Below are 23339 nucleotides of genomic sequence, written 5' to 3' on the forward strand. Positions count from 1 at the left end.
TAGTTGATCTGTTTTCAGTGATTTGCAGGTGATCAATTCTCGGGTCATGCCAAAATTGTTTGCTTTCCCTGGATATGAAAGGGCATGGTTGATCCTTAATGCATGGTGTGTTCTTCTACAAACTGATGCAGTAGCTGCAATCTATAAACTCGCACTCTTTGGGGTGTTTAATTTTCCTTGGTGGAAACTGGATTTCTGATATAAGAAATGACTTCTCTTACTAATCTAAGTACCCTTTCTTTAATTCTTTCTTTTGGATGGGATTGTGCTTGAATTAGTATGGTCTTTACACTTGACTCTTGAGCTGAAGTCTTATAAATAGTGCTAAGTTGCTTATCTGATTGTTATTGGTGCTTGTCTCCTGCCATTTTAGGGTATAGAACATAGGGAAGATTCAAGGAAATAAAAGTAATGTGGAAACAGAGAAGTGCCCCCAAATTAATCAAGGTCTTCTGCAGGTTGAAAAATTAAGTTGCTAGTAAGCCAATGTGAAGGTTGAGACAGGCTGAATCTTCTTTAAATGGCAGCTAAATCCATTGTATCAACGATTCTTATAATCATGGTGAATCCTCTGAAAAGAAACATTTGCTGCTGCATAATGGAACTTTTCTACCTCTTGGGTGTAAGCTGCACTTGTTTTAGTGCATCAACACACTCAGTTTATCAGGTCCAATTTTTGCAGCCAAATAGTATTGGTATTAGTTGGATTTGCAACAGTATTTTTGTTTATACAGGCTTGATTCTTAATCACCCAAGGAAGGAGAGGATGCCGTTGCCATTGATTAGTCTGCATCAAGAGAAAGCAGCCAGACAAATTTTACTCATCGAGAAGGCAAAGTTTCCTCTTTCTTTTTTTGAGCAAAGCATGTTTAACAAGTGTTGTCTTCTGTTTTTGGTGGCATAAAAATGTTGAAGCACCTGCTCCTTTCAAACCTACTCAATTCAGATTGCAGCCCCACCAGGCCTGCTTGCATAGTAAAATGAGGCTTTATTAATTACAACATAAAAGGATAGTTCAGTTCTGTTCTTTGCATGCTCCTGTAGCCCGGTTTGCCAAGTTTCTTGGAAAGTTTTCGAAAAGGGAAGAACAAACAATCAGAATTGTTTAAAAATATTATACCCATTAGCCTTGAAGTGTTAAATGCTGAAAATTTGAACCACGAAATTGGTGCCATAAGCCCATGTGCCATAAAGAAATTCAATATAGGAGATTGAATGTGAAAGAAAAGTACTTTGGTATTTTCATTTCAAAATGATGTATTTATAGTACTAAAATTAAATGATAAAATAAGTTTGAAATGTAAGTAGTTATATATAAGATTTGAATATGTCATTCTTTGTACTTGTCTCTTATTTTTGAATTGAGCTTTATCTACATATTGTTATGTCATCCTTTGTGCTTGTCTCTTGTTCTTGGATTGAATTTTTTCTGTATGTTGATTGAGCTTTATTTGCATGTTGTTATGACATCCTTAGCACTTGTTTTGAGTTTTATCTGCATGTTGTGTTAACTGACTAGGATGACTAGGACAGGCTCTTTGGATGACTTGGACAAGTTTTAGTTGAAAGTAAACCAAATTCCCACATTGCTTAGTTTCAGAACAATATAAGGCTTTATAAGTTCAAAAGGGGGGAGCCTAGCTTGTCCCTTCGGGGACATCCGATAAAATTGGAACGATACAGAGAAGATTAGCATGGCCCCTGCGCAAGGATGACACGCACAAATCGAGAAATGGTCCAAATTTTTTTTTCTGATTTTTCCCTGTAATTTCTCCCCTCCTTCATTCTGCAGTCTCACAAGTCTCTTCCATCTCTTTCTCTGTCTGGATATGTTGATTATTCTGCATTTTTCCAGGTCTCTTCTATCTCTTTCTCTGTTTTCTTTTCATCTTCATGTTTATTTTCACGTTCATTTTGATGGGTTTGGTCAATAGTCCGTTATACTTCAGATGTTAGAATATGCTAATTAAGTCTGGATCTGTTGATCTTTTTATAGAGTTGTAGGTGGTCAATTCTGTGTATCATGCCAAAATTTTTTGCTTTCCCTGGAAATTAAAGGGCATGGTTGATCTATGATGCGTAATGTGTTTTTCTACAAACTGATGCAGTAGCTGCTATCTATAAACTCCCACTTTATGGTTGTTCAATTTTCCTTGGGCGGTGTTCATAATATCTTGATGCAGTTAAGTGTGTATGGAGGTATAAGAGGGGAAAACAGTCCAAGAGGTTTTGTTTGCTTTTCTTACATGTCCTGCTTTCCTGAGGTTTTCTGATTGATTCCTGGTTTGGGTCATTTGTAGGCTTCTGGTGTCTTTTGATTGCATTTTCTTGTGAATTGAGAACTTAAATGCTGTGTGATGTTTTGTTTCTCAGGGCTTTGACCATGGCTGTTTTTGGTAAGCCGGTCTTCTGGCAGTTTCTTGACTGAAAATCTCTCAGTTGAGTACTGCTTCTTTTGTATGTAAAGAGTTCTTGATGCAATGAATCTTCTTTAATTTTCAAAAAAAAAAAAATCCCTTGATAGAAACTGGATTTATGATACAGGAAATGACTTCTCTTACTAATCTAAGTACCCTTTCTCTTATTCTTTGTTTCGGTTGAGATTGTGCTTGAGTAAGTATGGTCTTTACACTTGACTCTTGAGCTGAATCCTTATAAATAGTGCTTAATTGCTTATATTTGCTAGTCATTGGTGCTTGTCTCCTGTCATTTTATGCTATAGAACATAAGGAAGATTCAAGGAAATGATGTATAATGGAAACAGAGAAGTGCCCCCAAATTGATCAAGCCTTCTGCAGCTCCACTAATTGGCTGCAAAATTATGTTGCTAGTAAGTAATTTGGAGCCAGTGTGAAGGTTGAGACAAAGAGGCTGAAGCTTCTTTAAATGGCAGCTAAATCCATTCTATCAACGATTCTTATAATCATGTTGAATCCCATTGAAAGAATTTGCTGCTTGATGGAACTTTTCTACCTCTTGTGATGAATTCTGTCTTGGTGTCCTCTGTAACGAACTCACCTAATAATGGATTATTCCCCAAGGGCAGAGTAGCTGGAACAATCTATCTTTAGAATAAGAATTGTACTTTTCTTTTGAGATAAATGCTGTTTTCATATGAAGGAAATCCCATGCCTTACACCATGAGAATAGTGGGTTATTCAAATTGATTGAACAGTCTTGATATTGCATTCCTGGAAAATCCCATGCCTTATAATATGAGATTAATGGTTTTCATATGAAGAAAATCCCATAATTCAGTCAGTCATATTGATTGAACAGTCTTTGATACTGCAACCCTGGAAACATGTCAATGAATATTTCTCTTGAATTCATGCATGCAGTTGTAGTATTTGGCCACTAAGATGAGTAGAAAGTTGAAGGAGGTGAAACAGTGCCATGTTCTTGCAACTCAAATGACTGTTATTTCTGAATCTTGGAACTTCAAAGTTGAGTAGAAGTTTTTTCACGTTGTCTGTGATTGTACAATGTTATGCAACATACCTGAATCCATACGCACAGAACCGGAATCCGAATCCGGTCGATGGTGGAATATTTGCGGTGACGGAAACGGCGTGGCGTCGGTGCGGCACATGGGGCAACTCGAATGAGAATAGAGCCACATATCGATGCATGGTGCATGGTACGAATGCAGGCACTCCGGCAACGTTCTCAACTCTTCACCCTCTTCGAACTGAGACAAGCAGACCGCGCACATTCCGTCGTCGTCTACCAAGCCCATGCCCTTTTGGTACTTATGGGCCGGGATGAGTTGGGCTGCTGAAATCTCCGAGCTTGGTACCGCCGACGTTTCGTGCCTAAAAGAATGCTGCGGTAGCTGACGCTGTGCTTGTTGTGGCCTTGGGATTTGGGTATGACGGCGGCACCACCCCATGGCAATGCAATGGTAGATTGTCACCACCAAGGCTGCCGATCCGATGCCAACTAAAATGACGGATAATTTGGTGTTCTCTAAACCGAAATCGCTTTCCCCCATGGCAGAGAATGAACCATGAAACAAAAAAATGGTCGGCGTTTTGGATACCAAGTAGCATTTGAATTGTGTTGGGCATTGCTTTGGCGATGAATGCAAAGATTAGCATTGTCCTATGAAGAATATTATAATATCAGTGAAAATTACATCAAATCATTCACAAAGTTTGTAAGGAGAATTGGATTGATCAATTTCCTTGATAATACTTAGAATTCTTTTTTACTTAATTTGCTAATAATGTTATATTGTGATTATTTTAGGGTACATGTAAAAGTTTCGGGCTTGAATTACGTAAAAAGAGTTATATGGTATTGGAATCTATTTCATGTGTAAAGGTCACGAGATTGTACTCTCAATTCAAAAGATATCAAGAAGTCTATCTCATTCAATTATGTAACACGTTATAATAGAATTTTTAGATCTTGTATCTTTCATAGAAGTCTTACATCAATGAAGAGTGTAATAAACTCTAATATTACTTTTTAGGTACCCGTAATTTTAACTTAAAAGATATATCTATCAAATAGAAGAAGACTTTGATATCTATCTTATCTTCGTAATATGAATATTTTGTTTTCATGCAGAAGAAGCAATACATTATCCAATGATTTGTTTTCTCTTTTTTTTTTCCCTTTGACATAGTTGATAAAGCAATTAAGACGCCAAATACATTGCTTCTATGACTTTACAAGGAATTTAAAAGCTTCAATTTGTACCAACAATAATTTAATAATTGAAATCAATTGGAAATTATTCTACATGGATTAATAAAGAATAGGATCAAAAGATTCAACTAAAATGGATAGGGGGATATCTTCAATGTTCAACTGAAGGTAAACATGAATCAAATCCATCCATTTTGTTGGTACTCAAATGTGGCAAAAAGGAGGAAGTTGGCCCCCTTTTTGAAAACTTTTTATTAGTGAATTTGACATCAACTAACTTATAAAAGTGAAAAGGATGGGGGAATCTTCAATGATGCTTCTTTTTGAATAATTGTTCATTGTTTGATTAGCAAAAGCCAATCACTTATCACTTGCATGGACCAGAAAAAAAATTAAAAAAAAAAAAAACCAAAGATAAGGTCTCCAAACTGGAATAACCTGAATCTCAAATCAAAGCAGCCTCTATTTGAGACTTTTTCTTTTTTCTTTTTGATAAGGAAAACTAGATATATATATATATATATATATATATATATATATATGCTTTTTTAATACAATTTATACCCATTTTTTTATTCTTTAGGTTCAATACACTTTTGCTGGTGGAGAGAATAATGGTTGGTCACCAAAAAAGAATGGAAAGGAAATGAGGTAGGAGGAAGCTTTTTCTCTTTTCTTTTACCTTTTTTTTTTCTTTGTCATTTGGTTGACAAGAATATGAGAGAAGAAGAACAAAGAGGTTTTGATCATAATATTTCATACCTTCAAAATTTCATAAGTAGGAAAGCACCCATTAAAATTGAGAATGCATAGTTTAATAAAGCCGTAATATTTTAAAAAGTTTTTGAATTATTCAATTAAAATAAACTATTATTCTTCAATTACGTTTAATCAAATTCCTGTATTTTTATTTTAGAGTCAAACAAGTATTTATAATTAATAATTGATTAATCATCATTAATTAAAACGTCACTTTAATTATGTTATCATGTAATATTATTGTTTATTATAACATGTCAACATATTATGATAATACCATATAACTTAAAATGACTTTGGCTAACGATAATTAGTTAATCGTCGATTATAAGAACTTATTTAATCTAAAATTAAAATATAAAAAATTGATTGAATGTAAAAAACTAATAATTTATTTAAATTTTTATGAATAATTTAAAATTTTTTAAGTATTATGTTTTTAATAAATGAGTTCAAAATCCAATCAATCAACTAGTGAGAATTAAAAAAAAAAAAAAGAGAGTCTCCCTATTTTAAGCCCCCATTGAATTTTTTTAAATTTATATCCTCTCTTTCAACCAAATATAATTTAATCTCCATGTTATTTCTATAAATGTTTTTTTTTTGTTGAAATAATACAAATTGTCTTTAGCTACCCGAAGAGCTTCTGCTTTCATTGCCCCTCACAATATTTCTACTTAATAATTTATAAATAATTTATCATGTTCCAAAAAGAGAATAAAAAAACAAAACAAAACAAAAAATTTGTCATGTTCTAATGATATGTGCATCCTAATAAGCTTTGCATAATTAGAATCTTTATTTTAATATTATAATAATGTCACTAAGGAAGAAACACATTAAAAAATTTCAATTATGAGATAATTAAAAATTATACAAAACAGTAATCATACAATAATATAAGAAAGATAATGCAATGAGGAGACTAAACTAGTTTCAACATTCATGAATTTATTATGCTTAAAATTGTTGTTTGAATAATATAATTGCATAAAGCTTGTCAATCAATACTAGAACTATATTTAATTAATTAATTAATTAATTTATTTATTTATTTATTTATCAAGTTGTCTTACATCAATGAACATAACCCACACAAAAATTGACGGATCACTTTGAATATTAAAAACTTTTCCACATATTGCATATGCACATGACATCTGTTCGAAATGATGAGATCATTGTAAAATTATTATATATATATACACGCACGTTTTATCTATATGTAGATCTAATCGTACATTTCAAGTCAAAATTTATTTTTTTGGAAAATCTTTTTATTAATTATTACATTTAGATTAAGATTAAGAGTTTTGTAAAGTCTTAATTTTATTCATCTTAAATTTCATATGACAATTATTTATATATATTTACAAATATGGATATCGACGAATACCTTATAAAAGAGTATGCAAGATTATTTAATTTGATTAAGTAAGATTATGATACTTTATAACTCGATTCAAGTAATTAATTAATTTATATATGAATTATAATAGACTCATCATTTTAGAGTTATATAATATAAATAATGTTGAAACAATGTAGATTTATGATAATTATTTATATTTTAGAAAAATAGAAAATCAAATAACCAAATTTAAGATTATAAGTTTAATTAGGTAAGATTTAATATATTTTATTTTCTCTTTTAATTCTAATTGGAAAAAAAAAGAAATCCTTAAAACAAAAAGGGAAACTAGCACGTGTCTTAACACGTGCTCCTCAACTAGTTTTTTGGGGTCGGTTTTTTGTACTTTCTCAGACGACGTTATAACACTCTATGGCACTGTTAGTCTTATCAGATAAGAGGGAGACGCCTTGTTTGACCGCTGTTTTTCGCTTCCCAGTTCAATCCAAAAAGCAGAAGGAAAACGCCGTCAACATTTCCGTTACCTAACGTCGTCAATTCTTAACGGTCGCCGCTGCCTCCTTCATTTCCATATTCAATCCGTTTTCTCCCTCAAAGGGGGGATCATTATTCAAGCTCTCAAATTTCTCTGGATTCAAAGCCTCTCCTTTTAGGTAATAATAATGAAATAAAATTTCTTTTTATTTTATTTTGTCTTGTTTTTTAGGTTTAGGTTTTTTGTTTTGGTGTGATTGATTTGATTTGCTTTTCAAATCTGTTCTTTTTGCGGCTGTTAATATTCGGTTAGATTTTATTGGATTCTGGTTCATGTAGAATCTTGGGTTTGCTCCTTTTTTTTTTCTTTTCTTTTTTCTTTTGTTATATTCTGTTTGGCTGCTGGGAGAAAATCCATAGAAAGTGAAAATTTTGAATCTTTAATTGTTTTAGGGTATTTTAGATCTTGGAGAGTGAAAACATTAGCTTCACTAGGCCTTGATATAGGGTTTATTTGTCTTGTAAAAGAAGCATCTTTTTCGTTATTCTGAATCCATTTTCGTATGGAAAATTTGGGATTGAATTGGGTTTTTGTTTGTTGTAATGGAATCTATTGGATATGAATATGGATTTTTTTTATTGAGTGGAGGTGTTTTTGTTGATGTTTTTCAGGTTGGTTTTTTTGGTGCTAACTATGTACTGTTCATGCTCTTGTCGGTTTTAGTGTGAATATGGTTGATTGATGAAATTTTGTGGGTATTACTGTGGTGGGGATTGAACCATGAAGATATTTATGAGATTCATCAGTGGTTTTGTGGATTGATTGATTGATGGATCTACTACACTGCTGGTTTTTTCTTTTGATTCGCGAAGATGTCAATAGGGAACTTTTGTTGACTGTTAGGGGTTTGTGAGTTACATATATAGGCGAAAAGAGAGGAAACTGTGAAAAGAGCAAGGAAAAAAGAATGGGGGAAGCTCTTCTCACTACCCTATCAATGGAGAATTATCACCCATCTACACTTTTGTCAATGGATTCGGGCTCTTTTCCACCAGATGAATTGGAGAGAGAGATGAACCGACCTATGCTGCTTTCTCAGCCACCTGATATCAATCTTCCTCTATCTTCTGAACCGAGTCCACCTCCACTGGCATGGAATGATTCATGTGACATCTTAGATGTTAGCCTTGCACCTCAGATTTATGAGTCTGAGGCGGCTGTCAATATCCCAAAAGTGGCTAAGAAATGCATAAAGCGTCTTGATAGTGTATGGGGTGCTTGGTTTTTCTTTACTTTCTACTTCAAGCCTGTTTTGAATGGGAAGTCAAAGTCTAAGGTAAGTAGGGATGGCAATGGTGTGTCTGGGTATGACAAGTCAGACTTGCAGCTCGATTCATTCTTGGTTCAGCATGATATGGAGAACATGTATATGTGGGTTTTCAAGGAAAGGCCAGAAAATGCACTTGGTAAGATGCAGTTGAGGAGTTACATGAATGGTCACTCTCGGCAAGGGGAGCGCCCATTTCCATTTAGTGTGGATAAGGGTTTTGTCAGATCTCATAGAATGCAGAGGAAACACTACAGGGGTCTCTCCAATCCTCAGTGTTTACATGGGATTGAAGTTGTGCCATCACCAAACCTCTCTAATATCGATGATGAAGAGAAAAGGAGGTGGACAGAGCTTACGGGCAGGGATATAAACTTCTCTATTCCTCCTGAAGCAAGTGATTTTGGAGCTTGGAGGAACCTTACAAACACAGAATTTGAGCTTGAACGGTCCCCTGCTCCTCTAAAGAGTCATTTAAATTCCCACCCTAGAAAATTGCTTAATGGTACTGGTTTGAACTTATCAACTCAGCCATTAGAACATATTAATGGTGATGGGATGGATGTATCACCTCTCTGCAACAAACGGAAAAAGGACTATTTCCGGCATGGAAATGATGAGGATCCTGGTTTACCTAATAATTTGCATTCTAACCGAGTTTTGGATATGAAAATTCATCCAGTCGAGCCAACATGGTTGAATGAATTTAGCGGGGTAATGAAGAATGTATATGGGCCCGTTACAGCAGCAAAAACAATATATGAAGATGATGAAGGCTTTTTGATCATCGTCAGCTTGCCCTTTTCAGATCTTCAAAGGGTGAAAGTTACTTGGAGAAATACTCCCTCACATGGAATTGTAAAGATATGTTATGTGAGTACAGCCTGCATGCCATTCATTAAGAGACATGACAGGACATTTAAGCTAACAGATCCAACACCAGAGCACTGCCCTCCAGGGGAATTTATTAGAGAAATTCCCCTTCCAAACCGCATTCCCGAAGATGCTAAACTGGAAGCTTACCGTGATGAGACAGGAACAATGCTTGAAATTATTGTGCCCAAGCATCGTGTAGGACCAGAAGAGCATGAGGTCCGTGTCTGCCTTCGCCCCTCCCCATGGAGTGAACGAGCATTTATGGACCTGGAGGAATCCATAGTGTAATACATGTAAGGTTGTTAGGGTGGTTGGTGCTTCATTGTTTACTAACCTCATTCCATAAGGAAATCTGTGAAATTAAAACTGCATTTTTTTACATTACATGGGTTTTTTTTTCTCATACCTTCTATAATTTTCAATTTATCTTTAGATCAGTCCATGGTGGTATGTGGGTTGATGATTCATCATAGTTATTGACAATTCATCTTTATTGACTTAATAACTGCCTTACGTATGTGCATTCCTTTGAATTTAACTTGTTCACATCAAGAATTTAACTTAATTTGTGAATTGTGATATTGGAATTTTGCTTTTGCACTTGGCTCGAAAGGTTAAGTTTTGCTTTCAGGCAGGATAGATTGTGTTCTCTTTTCTACCTCTATGTTATGAGAATGGCAAGTGTAGCATTTGTTCTTCTTTGGAGTAAGAGGCAATGAAAATTGTTGAGCTTGGTGCTGCTTGCTGAAGAAGCATTCATGTCCTTGTGTATATCATCCATAATGGTAAACCATGGTTTTGGACAAGATGAATGAAGCTGCCTAGTTTTGGTTTTGTATGTGGCAATGGAGGCGCCTTAATGTAGTAGGGTGATAGAAAGTTAAATGAAGATTCTCAGCTGTAGAAATTGGCTTTGTATCGAAATCCCAATTTGTCAAGCCAGCCGTGGTTCAAGACTGTATATTGAGTAGTACTATCCCTCACTTAAAAAGGTTATTCTATAATCCAAGTTCCTGTTCCAGGATAATGTCGTAGATTTCTTGAGGCGACCAACTTCTTCTAGCCTTGTTATTATGCATCATGTTAACTCTATTAGTAGATACGAATTATGGACTTTGTCTCTCATCATGTGGAGATGGCTAAGGACATGAGACTTTAGAGATTAATTTATTCCTAATAGATATTCTGGAGCAGTCCAAAAACAATTACAAAAACCTAGCTAAAAAGCAAACAAAAGCATAGTAATTCTACATGCAAAGCAGAAGCGCACCGCCATTAAGACGTAATGTAATGCATTTATCCGATCCAATTACGCAAAAATTGGAGATTGTATCCATATAAGAAATAAACATAGAATGAAACATAATCGCATGAATACCCAAACAATAAAATTTCTAAAAATAGCATATAGGCTCAGGACTAAGCAACTTAGTCAACTTCTTCAATTTTGGGACCAGCACCACTGCCGCCAGCTGGAGGAATATCATCAGCCATGCCAGCACCACCCATGTCAGGACCAGCTCCCTGGTACATCTTAGCTATGATGGGGTTGCAAATGCTCTCAAGCTCCTTCATCTTGTCCTCGAACTCATCTGCCTCAGCTAGCTGGTTGCCATCCAACCATTGAACAGCCCCATCAATGGCATCCTCAATCTTCTTCTTGTCATCCGGGGAAAGCTTTGAGCCAATCTTCTCATCCTTGACAGTGTTCCTCATGTTATAGGCGTAGTTCTCCAAAGAATTCTTGGCCTCCGCCTTCTTCTTGTGCTCCTCATCCTCGGCCTTGTATTTCTCTGCCTCTTGGACCATCTTTTCAATTTCTTCCTTGGACAACCTACCCTTGTCATTTGTGATTGTAATCTTGTTCTTCTGGCCGGTAGTCTTGTCCTCAGCAGAGACATTCAGGATACCGTTTGCATCAATATCAAAACAAACAGTGATTTGAGGAACTCCCCTAGGTGCTGGAGGAATACCAGAGAGCTCGAACTTACCCAACAAGTTATTGTCCCTAGTTCTGGCTCTCTCACCCTCATAAACTTGAATCAACACACCCGGCTGGTTATCCGAGTAGGTTGAAAACACCTGCTCCTTCTTGGTGGGAATAGTGGTGTTCCTTGGAATCAAAACAGTCATAACACCACCAGCAGTTTCCAACCCAAGAGACAGAGGGGTAACATCCAAAAGCAATAAATCCTGAACCTTCTCATTTCCTTCACCACTCAAAATGGCAGCCTGGACAGCAGCACCGTATGCAACAGCCTCATCAGGGTTAATACTCTTGCAAAGCTCCTTGCCATTGAAAAAGTCCTGCAACAACTGCTGCACCTTAGGAATCCTAGTGGAACCGCCAACAAGGACAACATCATGGACACTGCTCTTATCCATCTTAGCATCCCTCAAACACTTCTCAACAGGCTCCATACACTTCCTAAAAAGATCCATGTTAAGCTCCTCAAACCTAGCACGAGTAATAGTTGAGTAAAAATCAATACCCTCATACAAAGAATCAATCTCAATGGTAGTTTGAGCAGTGGATGAAAGAGTCCTCTTAGCTCTCTCGCAAGCAGTCCTCAACCTCCTCAAAGCTCTGGGGTTCCCACTAATATCCTTCTTATTCTTCCTCTTAAACTCTTGAACAAAATGGTTCACCATCCTATTATCAAAATCTTCACCACCCAAATGAGTATCACCAGCGGTAGCCTTAACTTCGAAAATACCATCTTCAATAGTAAGCAAAGAAACATCAAAAGTACCACCACCCAAATCAAAAATCAAAACGTTCTTTTCACCAACACTGGTAGCTTTCTTATCAAGACCATAAGCAATGGCAGCAGCAGTTGGTTCGTTAATGATTCTCATAACATTAAGCCCAGCAATGACTCCGGCATCCTTGGTGGCTTGCCTTTGGGAATCATTGAAATAAGCAGGCACTGTAACGACAGCGTTTTTGATAGTGGAGCCAAGGTAGGCCTCAGCAATTTCACGCATTTTGATTAAAACCATGGAAGAGATTTCCTCAGCAGCAAATTGTTTCTCTTCACCCTTGTAATTAACAACAATCATGGGCTTATCAGCAGGCCCAGCAATAACCTTAAAGGGCCAAAGCTTAATATCGCTTTGGACCGTTGCGTCCGTAAATCTTCTCCCGATTAATCGTTTAGCATCTGTGTTATTATAAACAAAACTTACAGTCAACAAACTACAAAGGCAAAGTCAACTCTTTTAATAATCGCTAATCCCAAAATGACGTCATAAATAAAAAATAAAACCAGAAAAATAGATTTATACACAGATCTAAGAACATACATCGTCGCAGATCTAAAGGAAACTATGTTCAGTCCTTCAAAATAAAGCAGAGAGGGAATCAGGGATTACCGAAGACGGTGTTGATGGGGTTCATGGCGACTTGGTTCTTAGCAGCGTCACCGATTAAACGCTCGGAATCCGTAAAAGCGACATAAGACGGCGTCGTACGGTTTCCTTGATCGTTGGCGATGATTTCAACTCTGTCGTGTTGCCATACTCCGACGCACGAGTACGTCGTCCCTAGATCGATCCCGATCGCTGGTCCTTCTCCCTTTCCGGCCATCGATACGAATTACTTTGAAAACAGAGAAATAAATAAAATCGGCGGCTGAGAGATCAAAGAAAATAGTTTAGGGTTTTTTTAGGTTTGGCAGCGTTTTGCCTTTCTTGTAATGAGAAGAGAGTGGGAGGGAAGAGGGAGTTATATAGTAGAATACTGGTATGTATTTTTGGGGTTAAGAGTTCTAGAAAGTTCGATAAGGGGAATTCTTAGCCGTCAGTTTTGACCCTGCCCTTCCCACCTAAAATCTCTCGCTCCTGGTTGGTTCTGGAGATTTCTTTTTTCTGTTATTTTTTCTTTTTTTGATTAATTATTTATTAAAGAATATTCTACTCCAATAAGCGCACTTTTAAAGGAACTTCGAATCCTCCTCCGCTAGAGAATCTCTTCCCGCGCTTTTATTTTCATTTGTTTTATTTTTTAATAATAATTATATAAAGATAAAATATTTATAAAATATATAAAATTTAAATTATCAAATATTTAATACTGAATGATTTAATTTATTTATAAATTAAATAAATTTTATTTATTTGAATTCATCAATCTAGGACGCTGACGTGTCTACTTTACAAGTCACATACAGCTAGTTTGGGCCATCGTGGACGGTGGGCTTACCACACGGTAAGGATTCTTTCTTCTATGCTAAGAATACAAAAAATTCATTTTATTTTATTTATTTTCTTTTTTCTTGGATTAATAAAAGTTGGAAAGAAATTTCAAAATCAAACAATTTTAATAAAAAATTGGATTTATGTTTCATGTCATTATCAAAGGACTTACTATTTAATTATCGAATAATAATAAGATTAAGATCAAATTTATCACTATGATGTAAGTCAATAATGAAAATTTTCACCGTCGAATTTTGTTCTTATAATTTCAATTTTGTTTATTTTCAGATATCAAGTAACAAATTGATGATAATTTTTTTTTTATTAAAAGAATATTTTGTGAAATATTTTAATTTTGTTAACTTTTATTTAAAAAATCATTGAAATTGGAATATATAGTGACAAAATTTGTCATTCACATTAAAAAAATGGTTCTGTGAATTTTTTAAATTCGTTATTTTTTTAAATTAATAATATTAAAATTACGATGATTAATTATTATTATCAAATTACTACTTATCATTTTAGATTACATAATGATACATACTTATATATAATAGATGACGGTGTAACTTACTGATATGATATGATAAAATTATCATATTATATTTTTCACCTTCCACTTTTATGTCACGTATAAATATTATTTTAATTAACGATAATTAAATAACTATTAGTCATAAAAAATATATTTTATCTAAAATAAATTTATGAAAACTTGATTGAAGATAATAAAAAAAGAATTATTAATTTAAAATTTTTTAAATAATTTAAAATTTTTCACGTATTATGCTATTATTATTCAATTAATTATATAGATATTTTTGTGGTAGGAGAAAAATAAATAAAAGTAAGTCCAAAATACAAAGAAAAGGCCCAAAGGAGAGGCTTTAATATCCCGAACTGGGCAGTCCAACCACATTCCAATTTCTGCTAATACTTATACAATAGAGTAACTTCCCATAGTCAATCGTCAGCAATGAAAAATTTTTAACTATTTTTGTCAATGATTTCGTTCTTTCACCTTATTAGCTTCAAACTTTATACTTTGACTAGTCGATGAAAGGCCTTTGAATTGACAAGAATTTACAGTTCAAAGTTGCAATTTCACGCGGATCACAATTTGAGAGGAAATCATGACTAACTAGTGACAAACCCTTTTCTTCTTTTGTGTTAATAATTTCTTCATTTGCACAAATTGATGTCGCCATTGATTGATCATGGATGAACCCCTTTTTCAAAGGGTTGCTTTACTTTATAACCAATCCCTTGTTTCTTTCTGATTCAACAATTTCTATGCTGCTTTCCTTCACCATGTCGAAGAAAATTTATGGTTTCTGCTATAGCATCAGCACCTTACTGCCACTGTTGTTTCCCTAACAATGGTAGCCAAAGGTTTCCAGGAGATTCTAATGGCAGAATAAGCCAAAGGGGAGGGAAAGAATTGGGGAAAGAGAGAGAAGTTCTGATGGAAAAATGTTTGCTGGAAACATGGCAAGAGAAAGTTCATCTTGCCTGATATCTGAATAAAGTTTTTCCAAACCAATTAAGCATATTTACCCCCCATATTTAGACACCTAGGTGGGGAAAAAAGATTCACACAGAATTTCCAAAAAGTACTTCAAACAATATTGTGGGATTCTCTCTGATTATGTAGTAGGATTTAGCAGAGAGAAAAGGACAGTATTCATTGCACTGAATTACCTATAATGAAGCCCTTCTACAAATTATAGGAAGCACTGAGAAATATTACAGATGCAAAACTTTTGATTAACCTCAACAACAGGAGAAAACAATATCACAGCTCCATCCTTTTTCTTTCCTTTCATGGCTTGGATGGTGGATGCCGGTTTCCGATTGGGTTTGGCGCAGATGGAACCTTACGCATGTTATCTTTGAACTGTGTTGCAGGTTCCTTCTTTTCTCCACAAGGAAAGACAGAGGCATTCATGTCAGCCATTTTTCATCATAATCAAACAAAGGGTAAGACCACCTTATATTTAGCAATAAGCAAAACTCACCCAGGTAGATAGCAAGAACCTTTTGCCAGAATTTGGTTTAGGTTTAGCAGTTCTGATCTTCACATCCTCATCAACTGTAATAAAGAGTTTCAAAAAAAAAAAAAAAAAAGAAGAGCAATGTAATTTGTCGTCTTTTATCCAAGATTACATGTTCTGAGAGTGCCTGAAGATATATATATATATAGGTAAGAAAGAGCTTGCCTGTTCCCATGGCTTGAATCCTTATGGCCATTGAAAACTGAGATTGAGAAGCTGTAACAAGGAGAAATGCAATGATCAGATAGGCTACAACTTGTGTTCTCTTCATCTTTGGCGCCAACCCACTGTGCTTTCACCCTTGGTGCTGGTCTTAATGAGCACATGAGGAAGAGGGACATATTTATGAAGGACAAATCGGCTACTTCATCATGACTTGGTTTGAAAAACAAGGGCAACTTCTTGTAAAAGCTGTCTGGGAATCCAATGCTTTTTCACAGATTCGGATTAATAAGGCTAGAGATGTGGGATTTTCTTGGCGTTGCACGTTGACTTGAAGCTTGAGCATTGATCATGGGCAACCATATCATTGAGATATCAACTCTATGGTCCTCCCACTGTCTCTTCCAGCCTAAAGTTGATTGCAACAGCTGGGTGTTGGTATGGGAATGTTGTTGATTTTCTAATCATGTAATAGAAACGTCCAAAATCATTGCCTTTGCAACGTGAAAATGCAAATCCAAAGCACCTGATTTGTTGTTGGGCAAAAAACTGTTTGCAATAGCTCCTCAACTGTTCTGCCTTTCTATTTCTTTTCTCATCAAAACATGTTTTCTGCAGGGAAAAGAATCTGTCAAGTTAGCTCTAAAAAATTGAAGATTGTACCACCCTCCCTTGAGCAGATTTCGAAGTGCTTTCATCTCAAAACTTTTTCCATTTTAGCTTTTAATGGTTGCCTTGGGATGCACACTCTTCACATTCAAGAATTTTCAATCTTTCTGAAGCCTGTTGAATTCACCTCATTCCTCATTAACAAAGGCATTTACCAGAGAGGTAATCCTGCCCCTTTTCTTCATTGGTTAAAAAGCTAGAAATGCATGTTTCTCAGCTAAACTGAGCATTTAACAAGTTGCCTGGTAGATTTTTCTTGTACGGGAACATGGTAATATCAGCATTTGTCAAGGTTTCTTAATGCTATTGTTGCACATGATCAGTCTTGAATGCTTTTAAACTGTTCTTAACCACTTGGAGAAGTTCTATATATCCTTGAATACATGGCCAGTCTCTCATTATCAAAAAGCTTTTGTGGCAGCTCTTTCAAGAACTATAGTGTGTTAGCAAAAGCTTGATGGGGTCTTTTACAACAATTATCGTTGAGAAAAAGTTGTCAAAGAGTGGGACACCACTTGGCAACAAAGAAAAGAAAAGGACTCTTAAAACCAAGGGTCTATAATTATGCTGCATGCCTTCCATTGACCTCTGAATGAGACAAGCTGTAATGATACCATTTAGCACTGTTAATAAGGATTTTCTGTCTGGAATTTTGTAGGTTTCATTAGGTAATTGATTACATTCTCATTCATATGGGGTGGGTTTTTTTTATTATTATTTCAAATTAAAGTAGTAGGTTTGGCTTCTTTTGCTCTTTCCCTGTTATGCTTGTGGCTTGTTCTGTGCTATAACCCTTTTAGGTCCTCCTTTGTTGAAGAAGAGTCAATTTTGGCACTTCCATATGGTTTTTCCACAGCTGTTAAGATCCAATCATGTTAATTCAAAGATTTGCAACTACTATTGGTTAAACTAAGTTATCTAGGGCTTGTGGAAGTGTGGCCAACAATTGGGCACTTGGTCTAGTGGTATGATTTTCGCTTAGGGTGCGAGGTCCCCGAGTTCAATTCTCGGAGTGCCCCAATCATTCATACATTTAACTATACCTTTAATAATGATTTTTTATCAATAATAGAGAAATTGAATGAGTTAAAGGTGAGACAATAACAAATCTCTTTTGTTTTATTTCATATGCTATTGTGTGGCCATGTGAAGGGGCAAAACAATATGGTTTTAAAGAAGGAATAAAGGTGACCCTTTCCCTCTAGACTCTACCAAAAGAAAATGATCATCACATCTAAAACCAAATCTTTTGTATCTTGGTAAGAATATTTTGCCTCTTACCATATACCTCATGCTTAGGGTCCTACTGCCCTAGCTTAGGGCCATAGCTTTTCTCATTGTATGGCACAAATCCAAGATCCTTATAGAAAAAAAGAAAGAGTCAATTATGAAGAGATTAGAGAATATATGAGCTAGATTTTTTTGCATGAAAGTTTGAAGTTTGATGATCTGAATTCTTCCCTTAATTGCTTTAGAAAAGATAAATAGTAAATAATTAAAGATAAGTCACACTTATATTCACATTTTTCTCATAAATATAATATGGGACTTTTAATTGAAAGTCCCATTGATTTTCCATATGATATATTTCATTGAAATTCCTTTCATTAATTTAATTTTAACACTTGAATTCAAAGGGTTATTTTATTTTTAATATGCTTATAATTATTTTTATATCAAATTTATTGAGGTAATTGTGAAAATTTGGCAACAAATTTTACTCTTTACTTATCATGTTTAGATAAACATAAAAATTTATTAAATAAGTCATTTTTTGTTGCATGCAATTAAATTTTTATATTTTCATTTTAAATTAAATGAGTTCTTATAATTAATGATTGATTAATTGTAATTAATTAAATAATCATTTATCATTTTATGTCACATTATATGTTAACATATTCTAATAGATGGTGTTATAACATTATTTTATATAAATGCCATATGTGTATAAAAAATTATAAGTGCTATTTTATGCCATATGTTAATTTTTTTTTCTTTTTTTTTAATATTCCTCTACCTCCTTTATCCCGGTTAAAGACAAATAGAAATTTTAAAAAATATCCGAATAAAATTCTAAAAGAAAAATAAAGAATATCTGACGTGTCCAAGGCAAATTAAAAAAAGGGAAAAAGTAATCCGACGTGGAGAAAATCGGATTCCAAAATGAACTTTTTCCCTCTCTATAAATATCCAATCACCCCGCGTCTGGAATTTCCCTCGCTTCCTTCTCTTCACTCTTTCTTTCTTGATCAACAGAATTACCAATCAAATTCAACTCTTTAACATTCTTTTTCTTTAAAGAATAAAGCTTTCTTCTTCAATGGCTTCCCAAGCGACTCTCCTTCTCCAAAAGCAACTCAAAGGTTCTTTTTTTGGTTAAAGGCGTTGGTTTATTGATAATTTCTTCTTCTTTTTCTTTTTTTTTTTCGAATTTTTTGGTTTTTTTTAAAGAAATTGATTTTCGTTGTTGCAGATCTTTGCAAGAACCCGGTTGATGGATTCTCAGCGGGGCTGGTTGATGAAAACAATGTTTTTGAATGGAATGTTACAATTATGGGGCCCCCAGATACACTCTAGTATGTAATTTTAATTCTTTTTTCTTTCTTTTTTGTACATTCTTTTTTTGCTGATTAGTCAGTTGAATCTTGGTGCGCGCCCAATGTGTGTATGTGAACCTGATAATGGGTTTTGGGTTTTCTTTTGTGTGGTTAAATTATGTTATAGGTTGATGTTTGATTAACTGTTATAGAAAATTTTTCATGGTTTAATTTGGATTTTATTTAGTTACTCATTTATTTGCTAGGAAAGTTTCCTTTTTTCTTTTACCTAAAATCTAAGTGTTACTGTTTGATTGAATTATTTGCTTTATGGTAATTAATTATGGGCTTACGACACTTGAAAGGTCAGAATTGTTGTTAAGAAGCTTTGATTGTTCCAAAAGAAATTAATTAAGAAGCTTTGTTTCAATTTGGTAGGCTTGTTCTTTAGTGGTCAGCAGTATTTTATTGCGTGTCTTAGAATTCTTTTTGGGATGACATAACTCTTTGACTAAGGGTTTAGATTAATTGATGCAATTTTGGCTTAAAATAAGTGGGTTTTGATTAATTGGAATAATTTTTTTTTTGATGATAACGCTGCTATTTGGGTTTATGTTGACATGATTGCAGTTGATTATGGTATTGAATTTTTTATTTAGGGATGATAAATCATACTAGGATTGAGATTATTGATTTGGTTTTGACATTAGTGACAACATTAGGGAATAAGAATTTGTTCAATATGATGGAGGAGAGGTGATTCTGACCTTAAACCTTAAGTCTCATACGGAGGGATAATGAGTGCTAGTCGAAGCTTTGGTTGTTATTTTATTGAGATTGCCATTGATCGTGTTTCTTGTTTCATAATTTTGTGGATTATAGTGAAGGGGGGTGCTTCAATGCCATCATGAAATTTCCAGAAGATTACCCAGTAAACCCTCCAACAGTAAGGTTTATCTCGGAGATGTGGCATCCTAATGGTGAGAAGTTATATTCTGATTTTGAAACCATAAATTTATGTTTCTTGTTTTTTTTTTTTTTTTCAAATTTTCTCAGTCTTGAGTGGGCATAATGCTTGAAAGCTGATGTGTGAACTACAGTTTTCCGTAGTGGAAACGTTTGCATATCAATTCTTCATCCCCCTGGTGATGATCCAGATGGCTATGAGCTTGCATCAGAACGCTGGAATCCACTCCACACGGTACATGATTTAGATTTGATTTAATTTCTTGCTGATCCTTTTGTTAGTCTGTATTTATCTGCATACTTTGTTATGAATTTATTTGTATATCAAGTCCTGTGAATCAAGTATGTTTAGCTGTCTTGATAGTTATTGCATATGGATTTTTGTCTTGTTACTTTTGTCTCTTTCACTCCTCTGTTAACCGTATGATATCTAAACCTTGCGAGGCTGCAAGTGGTGGAACTAGGATTTTGCCACTTTCACTCCTGGATCATGCATGGTCCAGGGATGGAGGATGAATGCTGAAGAGATATGGACATGGTAACTCTTTGCAGTCATCTATATTATCAGTGCATACTGTTGTTTGGCCATCTGATGGCAGTTATAATTGGCAGTAATCTTGATGGTGGGCATCTCTGAGGACTGAAACTTGAGTATCACTACATTTGAGGTGTTGTTCCTAAATCCTAGCTCAACTCTAGATTTGAAGAGATTGCTTTAGTTGGTCAAGGTTGGATTTTGGCATTAGTGTAGCGTAGTTTTATTGGTCATCTGGAACTGGAAATTTACACTATGATCAGATTTTAGTGTAATAAAAACCTGATACATGCTGGCAGCTGGTAGCCTTTTTTATTACTGCTTGCATTCATTTATATTTGAACTTTTAAGGGAGCAAGGAATGGGGATAGAAGAAAAGAAATCTGGTGCTGAAGTAGCAAGTAGCAACTTCTAGGGTATTGGCCTTGGGCAGGTAAATGGGGAGATTATCCCACAACATAGCAAACTATTGGCTTAGGGCTGAAGGTATATACATTACAGGAAATACTTCCATTCAGATTATCTGTGGTTCAAAGTTAAGGGATTATAAATTCTACTGGCAATTGCCTTTGGAACTTTGAATTTATGAAGTAAAATGCACTTCATTGCAAACATTTATAGTCTTATCACCTGAGGTCTAAGTTCAGTTTTCCATTGATATTTTCCTTCAAGCTTTGTAAATTGTGGAGCAACATTGAACTCTGACTGCAGGCTGCAGCCATAGAATATGATTAGATAAAAGAGTTTGACAGTGGCTCCAAGAGTACCCTTGGCTAGACTGACATAAAAACTAGATTACTTGTTAAAAGCTATGGTTTTGAGAAATTAAAGGAATAAACCTAAAGCACATCGAAGCCCTTATTAATGTAAAACCAAGTGCACAAACCCCAAAGTCTTCTTAGTATACTTTTCAGAGAAGCCCAGCAGCACCATATATACATACTAATTTAGGAACGTAGCTCAGAAAACTTAACAGAGCCTATGACTCTGAAGTTAGTTACTTGAAAATTATCGACGCCAGAAAGGCAGTTAAACTGCTTGTTGGATTAATTCAGGGCAGTGAGTGGGTATAAGATTCTGGTTAGATACATAACAGAGGTGGAAGAGGAAGCAGTAATGAGAAGGAATGTTAAAGAAGATTGGCTGCACAAATAAGCACTAATTAGAATGAGAAATGGTTGAAGAAATACATCAGATGTTAACATCTCACTGTTTGAACACGATAGTACAACTTGAGAAAGAAGAGTTTTGCCTTGTAATTATGGAATTGCTAAATACATTTCAGCTAAAGTTCCATCTCCTGTTTTGAAACCACTTTTTCTGATTTACTCAAGCAGTGTCAATATCTTCAGCTTTGCCTTCTACTGTTTGTTACGGAACCTGTTTTTGCTGAATACAAATATTTCTGCTGCTGAATGCTGATTTGCAGGTTGAGAGTATAGTTTTGAGCATCATATCAATGCTCTCTAGCCCTAATGATGAATCCCCTGCCAACGTCGATGCTGCGGTACGTCTTCTCTTTTAGTCCATAATTTTCAATAATTTGTGATGACAGAAATGAATCCCACATTAGTGTTTGGAAAGTGCTGACAAAGTTAAAGCAAATGCTAGTACAAAGCTACCAATATTATTGGAATGGAACTTGTCTTTCTGGTTTTCATGCAATGCATTGTTTAAGAAGCATAATTGAACTTAATATTTTGGAAGTTGCCTGTTCTGCAGATCGATTGGAGGGAGAATGTGGAGGAGTTTAAGCAGAAAGTCAAGCGCTGTGTGAAAAAGTCACAAGATCTGCTATAACTGCTCCAAGTATATCAAACCATGTAGAATACCTATATTTCTGTCAATCAACAGTAACTCTTCTCTTTTTTTTTTTTTGTCCATATCTACAAGCTAACTAGTGCCAGCTGAAGAATATAGACTGAATTTTGGTTGAAATCAAAGCACAATTTCATAAATAAGCTTGTGATTGGCATGTGAACAAATTTTCCCATTCTTTCTTTCTTTGTTTTCTTTGTTTTCTTCTTCTTGTATGTTACATGAACAAAAAGGATCAAAAGTACAGCAGCAAAAGAGAAGAGCAGTTAGATGCAAACTGCATATAAAGGGGCCAACTTCTCCAATCATGTACTAAATCTTCTTTGTTTCAGCCGAAAAGAATAAATTAGAAAAGTCTTTGTTCACAACCATGTGTGAATTCTGTCTTTATGTTCAACACCAAGAAAATAGGATTTCTCGTCTTTTTTATATCACACGATAATTATGTATTATGTTGACATGTACAATATATAGTGATATGTTGACATACACCAAAAAAGGTTAGCTTAAATTGTTAAGAATGAGAGTGAAACTATGAAAAGGGAGGGATAAGATAAAACAAAGTCTCTCTTTTTAAGCACTCCAAAGTCAAAGCTTTGTTAATCCTTCGAATACAGAAGAATGTCAACTCCATGTTTCTAGTCCTAAATCTTATAAAGTTTGAGAATTCTTTTGTTTTACTTTTCATATAAAGACTAGATGTTTCTGCAAAAAACTAATTCAATCGATTAATTTATTTATTTGGATAAGTAAAAATTTTGAATTCCATAATTTTTTGCCGATGTTTATGTTTTAATATGATGGTTGAAACAATTTATTAATCTTTAAAAGGTTCAGCCATCCAACTCTCAGAAGGCAGCAGCACCTCAAACCAATGGAAAGAGCACATCAAAGAAGAAACCGGCATTCAAAGACACAATCAAACTC

At 34.7% G+C, this 23339-nt stretch overlaps 4 protein-coding genes, 2 long non-coding RNA genes and 2 other non-coding genes across 8 annotated transcripts; 5 read left to right on the forward strand and 3 right to left on the reverse strand.

Moving 5' to 3' along the window:
• Positions 1 to 839: 839 nt before the first annotated feature.
• Positions 840 to 3163, forward strand: LOC148760255 (uncharacterized). The gene is made up of 2 exons (XR_016023101.1): positions 840 to 1855; positions 2374 to 3163. It is a non-coding gene; the product is annotated as an uncharacterized LOC148760255 (long non-coding RNA).
• On the forward strand, positions 1645 to 1747 carry LOC148760256 (U6 spliceosomal RNA). The gene has a single exon (XR_016023264.1). It is a non-coding gene; the product is annotated as a U6 spliceosomal RNA (small nuclear RNA).
• A 95-nt stretch (positions 3164 to 3258) lies between the features above and the next one.
• LOC148760257 (RING-H2 finger protein ATL52-like) lies at positions 3259 to 4067 on the reverse strand. Its single transcript, XM_088802502.1, has 2 exons — positions 3502 to 4067; positions 3259 to 3296 (listed from the first exon to the last, which is right to left on the reverse strand). Exons 1-2 carry the CDS (start codon positions 3992 to 3994, stop codon positions 3259 to 3261), a joined length of 531 nt encoding a protein of 176 aa, XP_088658628.1. The 5' UTR covers positions 3995 to 4067.
• Positions 4068 to 7236: 3169 nt separating this feature from the next.
• Positions 7237 to 9849, forward strand: LOC18586116 (uncharacterized). The gene is made up of 2 exons (XM_007009306.3): positions 7237 to 7440; positions 7934 to 9849. The coding sequence occupies exon 2, from the start codon at positions 8230 to 8232 to the stop codon at positions 9751 to 9753; it is 1524 nt and encodes a 507-aa protein (XP_007009368.3). The 5' UTR covers positions 7237 to 7440; positions 7934 to 8229; the 3' UTR covers positions 9754 to 9849.
• An 891-nt stretch (positions 9850 to 10740) lies between these two features.
• Positions 10741 to 13186, reverse strand: LOC18586117 (heat shock cognate 70 kDa protein 2-like). The gene is made up of 2 exons (XM_018129198.2): positions 12841 to 13186; positions 10741 to 12629 (listed from the first exon to the last, which is right to left on the reverse strand). Exons 1-2 carry the CDS (start codon positions 13052 to 13054, stop codon positions 10894 to 10896), a joined length of 1950 nt encoding a protein of 649 aa, XP_017984687.2. The 5' UTR covers positions 13055 to 13186; the 3' UTR covers positions 10741 to 10893.
• Positions 13187 to 15144: 1958 nt separating this feature from the next.
• On the reverse strand, positions 15145 to 16249 carry LOC18586118 (uncharacterized). The gene is made up of 3 exons (XR_016023158.1): positions 15888 to 16249; positions 15687 to 15760; positions 15145 to 15583 (listed from the first exon to the last, which is right to left on the reverse strand). It is a non-coding gene; the product is annotated as an uncharacterized LOC18586118 (long non-coding RNA).
• A 1252-nt stretch (positions 16250 to 17501) lies between these two features.
• Positions 17502 to 17572, forward strand: TRNAP-AGG (transfer RNA proline (anticodon AGG)). Its single transcript has one exon. It is a non-coding gene; the product is annotated as a tRNA-Pro (tRNA).
• Positions 17573 to 18780: 1208 nt separating this feature from the next.
• UBC14 (ubiquitin-conjugating enzyme 14) lies at positions 18781 to 22717 on the forward strand. Its single transcript, XM_007009309.3, has 6 exons — positions 18781 to 18919; positions 19030 to 19132; positions 19976 to 20073; positions 20194 to 20294; positions 22024 to 22101; positions 22317 to 22717. Exons 1-6 carry the CDS (start codon positions 18877 to 18879, stop codon positions 22392 to 22394), a joined length of 501 nt encoding a protein of 166 aa, XP_007009371.3. The 5' UTR covers positions 18781 to 18876; the 3' UTR covers positions 22395 to 22717.
• The last annotated feature ends 622 nt before the right edge of the window (positions 22718 to 23339 follow it).

This window comes from Theobroma cacao, chromosome 10 (genome assembly GCF_053813885.1).
Source record: "Theobroma cacao isolate CCN51 chromosome 10, ASM5381388v1, whole genome shotgun sequence".
NCBI classification, from domain to species: Eukaryota; Viridiplantae; Streptophyta; class Magnoliopsida; order Malvales; family Malvaceae; genus Theobroma; species Theobroma cacao.

Bases quoted from the DNA above. Each gene is read 5' to 3' on its own strand.
- UBC14 (XM_007009309.3), top strand. From the start codon at position 18,877: ATGGCTTCCCAAGCGACTCTCCTTCTCCAAAAGCAACTCAAAG. The intron at 20,074-20,193 runs GTGAGAAGTTAT...TGTGAACTACAG, and splicing joins GGAGATGTGGCATCCTAATG to TTTTCCGTAGTGGAAACGTT. The intron at 22,102-22,316 runs GTACGTCTTCTC...CCTGTTCTGCAG, and splicing joins CTGCCAACGTCGATGCTGCG to ATCGATTGGAGGGAGAATGT.
- LOC18586117 (XM_018129198.2), bottom strand. From the start codon at position 13,054: ATGGCCGGAAAGGGAGAAGGACCAGCGATCGGGATCGATCTAGGGACG. The intron at 12,630-12,840 runs GTAATCCCTGAT...ATAATAACACAG, and splicing joins CCCCATCAACACCGTCTTCG to ATGCTAAACGATTAATCGGG.
- LOC148760257 (XM_088802502.1), bottom strand. From the start codon at position 3,994: ATGGGGGAAAGCGATTTCGGTTTAGAGAACACCAAATTATCCGTCATT. The intron at 3,297-3,501 runs GTATGTTGCATA...ACATGTTTCCAG, and splicing joins TTCTGTGCGTATGGATTCAG to GGTTGCAGTATCAAAGACTG.
- LOC18586116 (XM_007009306.3), top strand. From the start codon at position 8,230: ATGGGGGAAGCTCTTCTCACTACCCTATCAATGGAGAATTATCACCCA.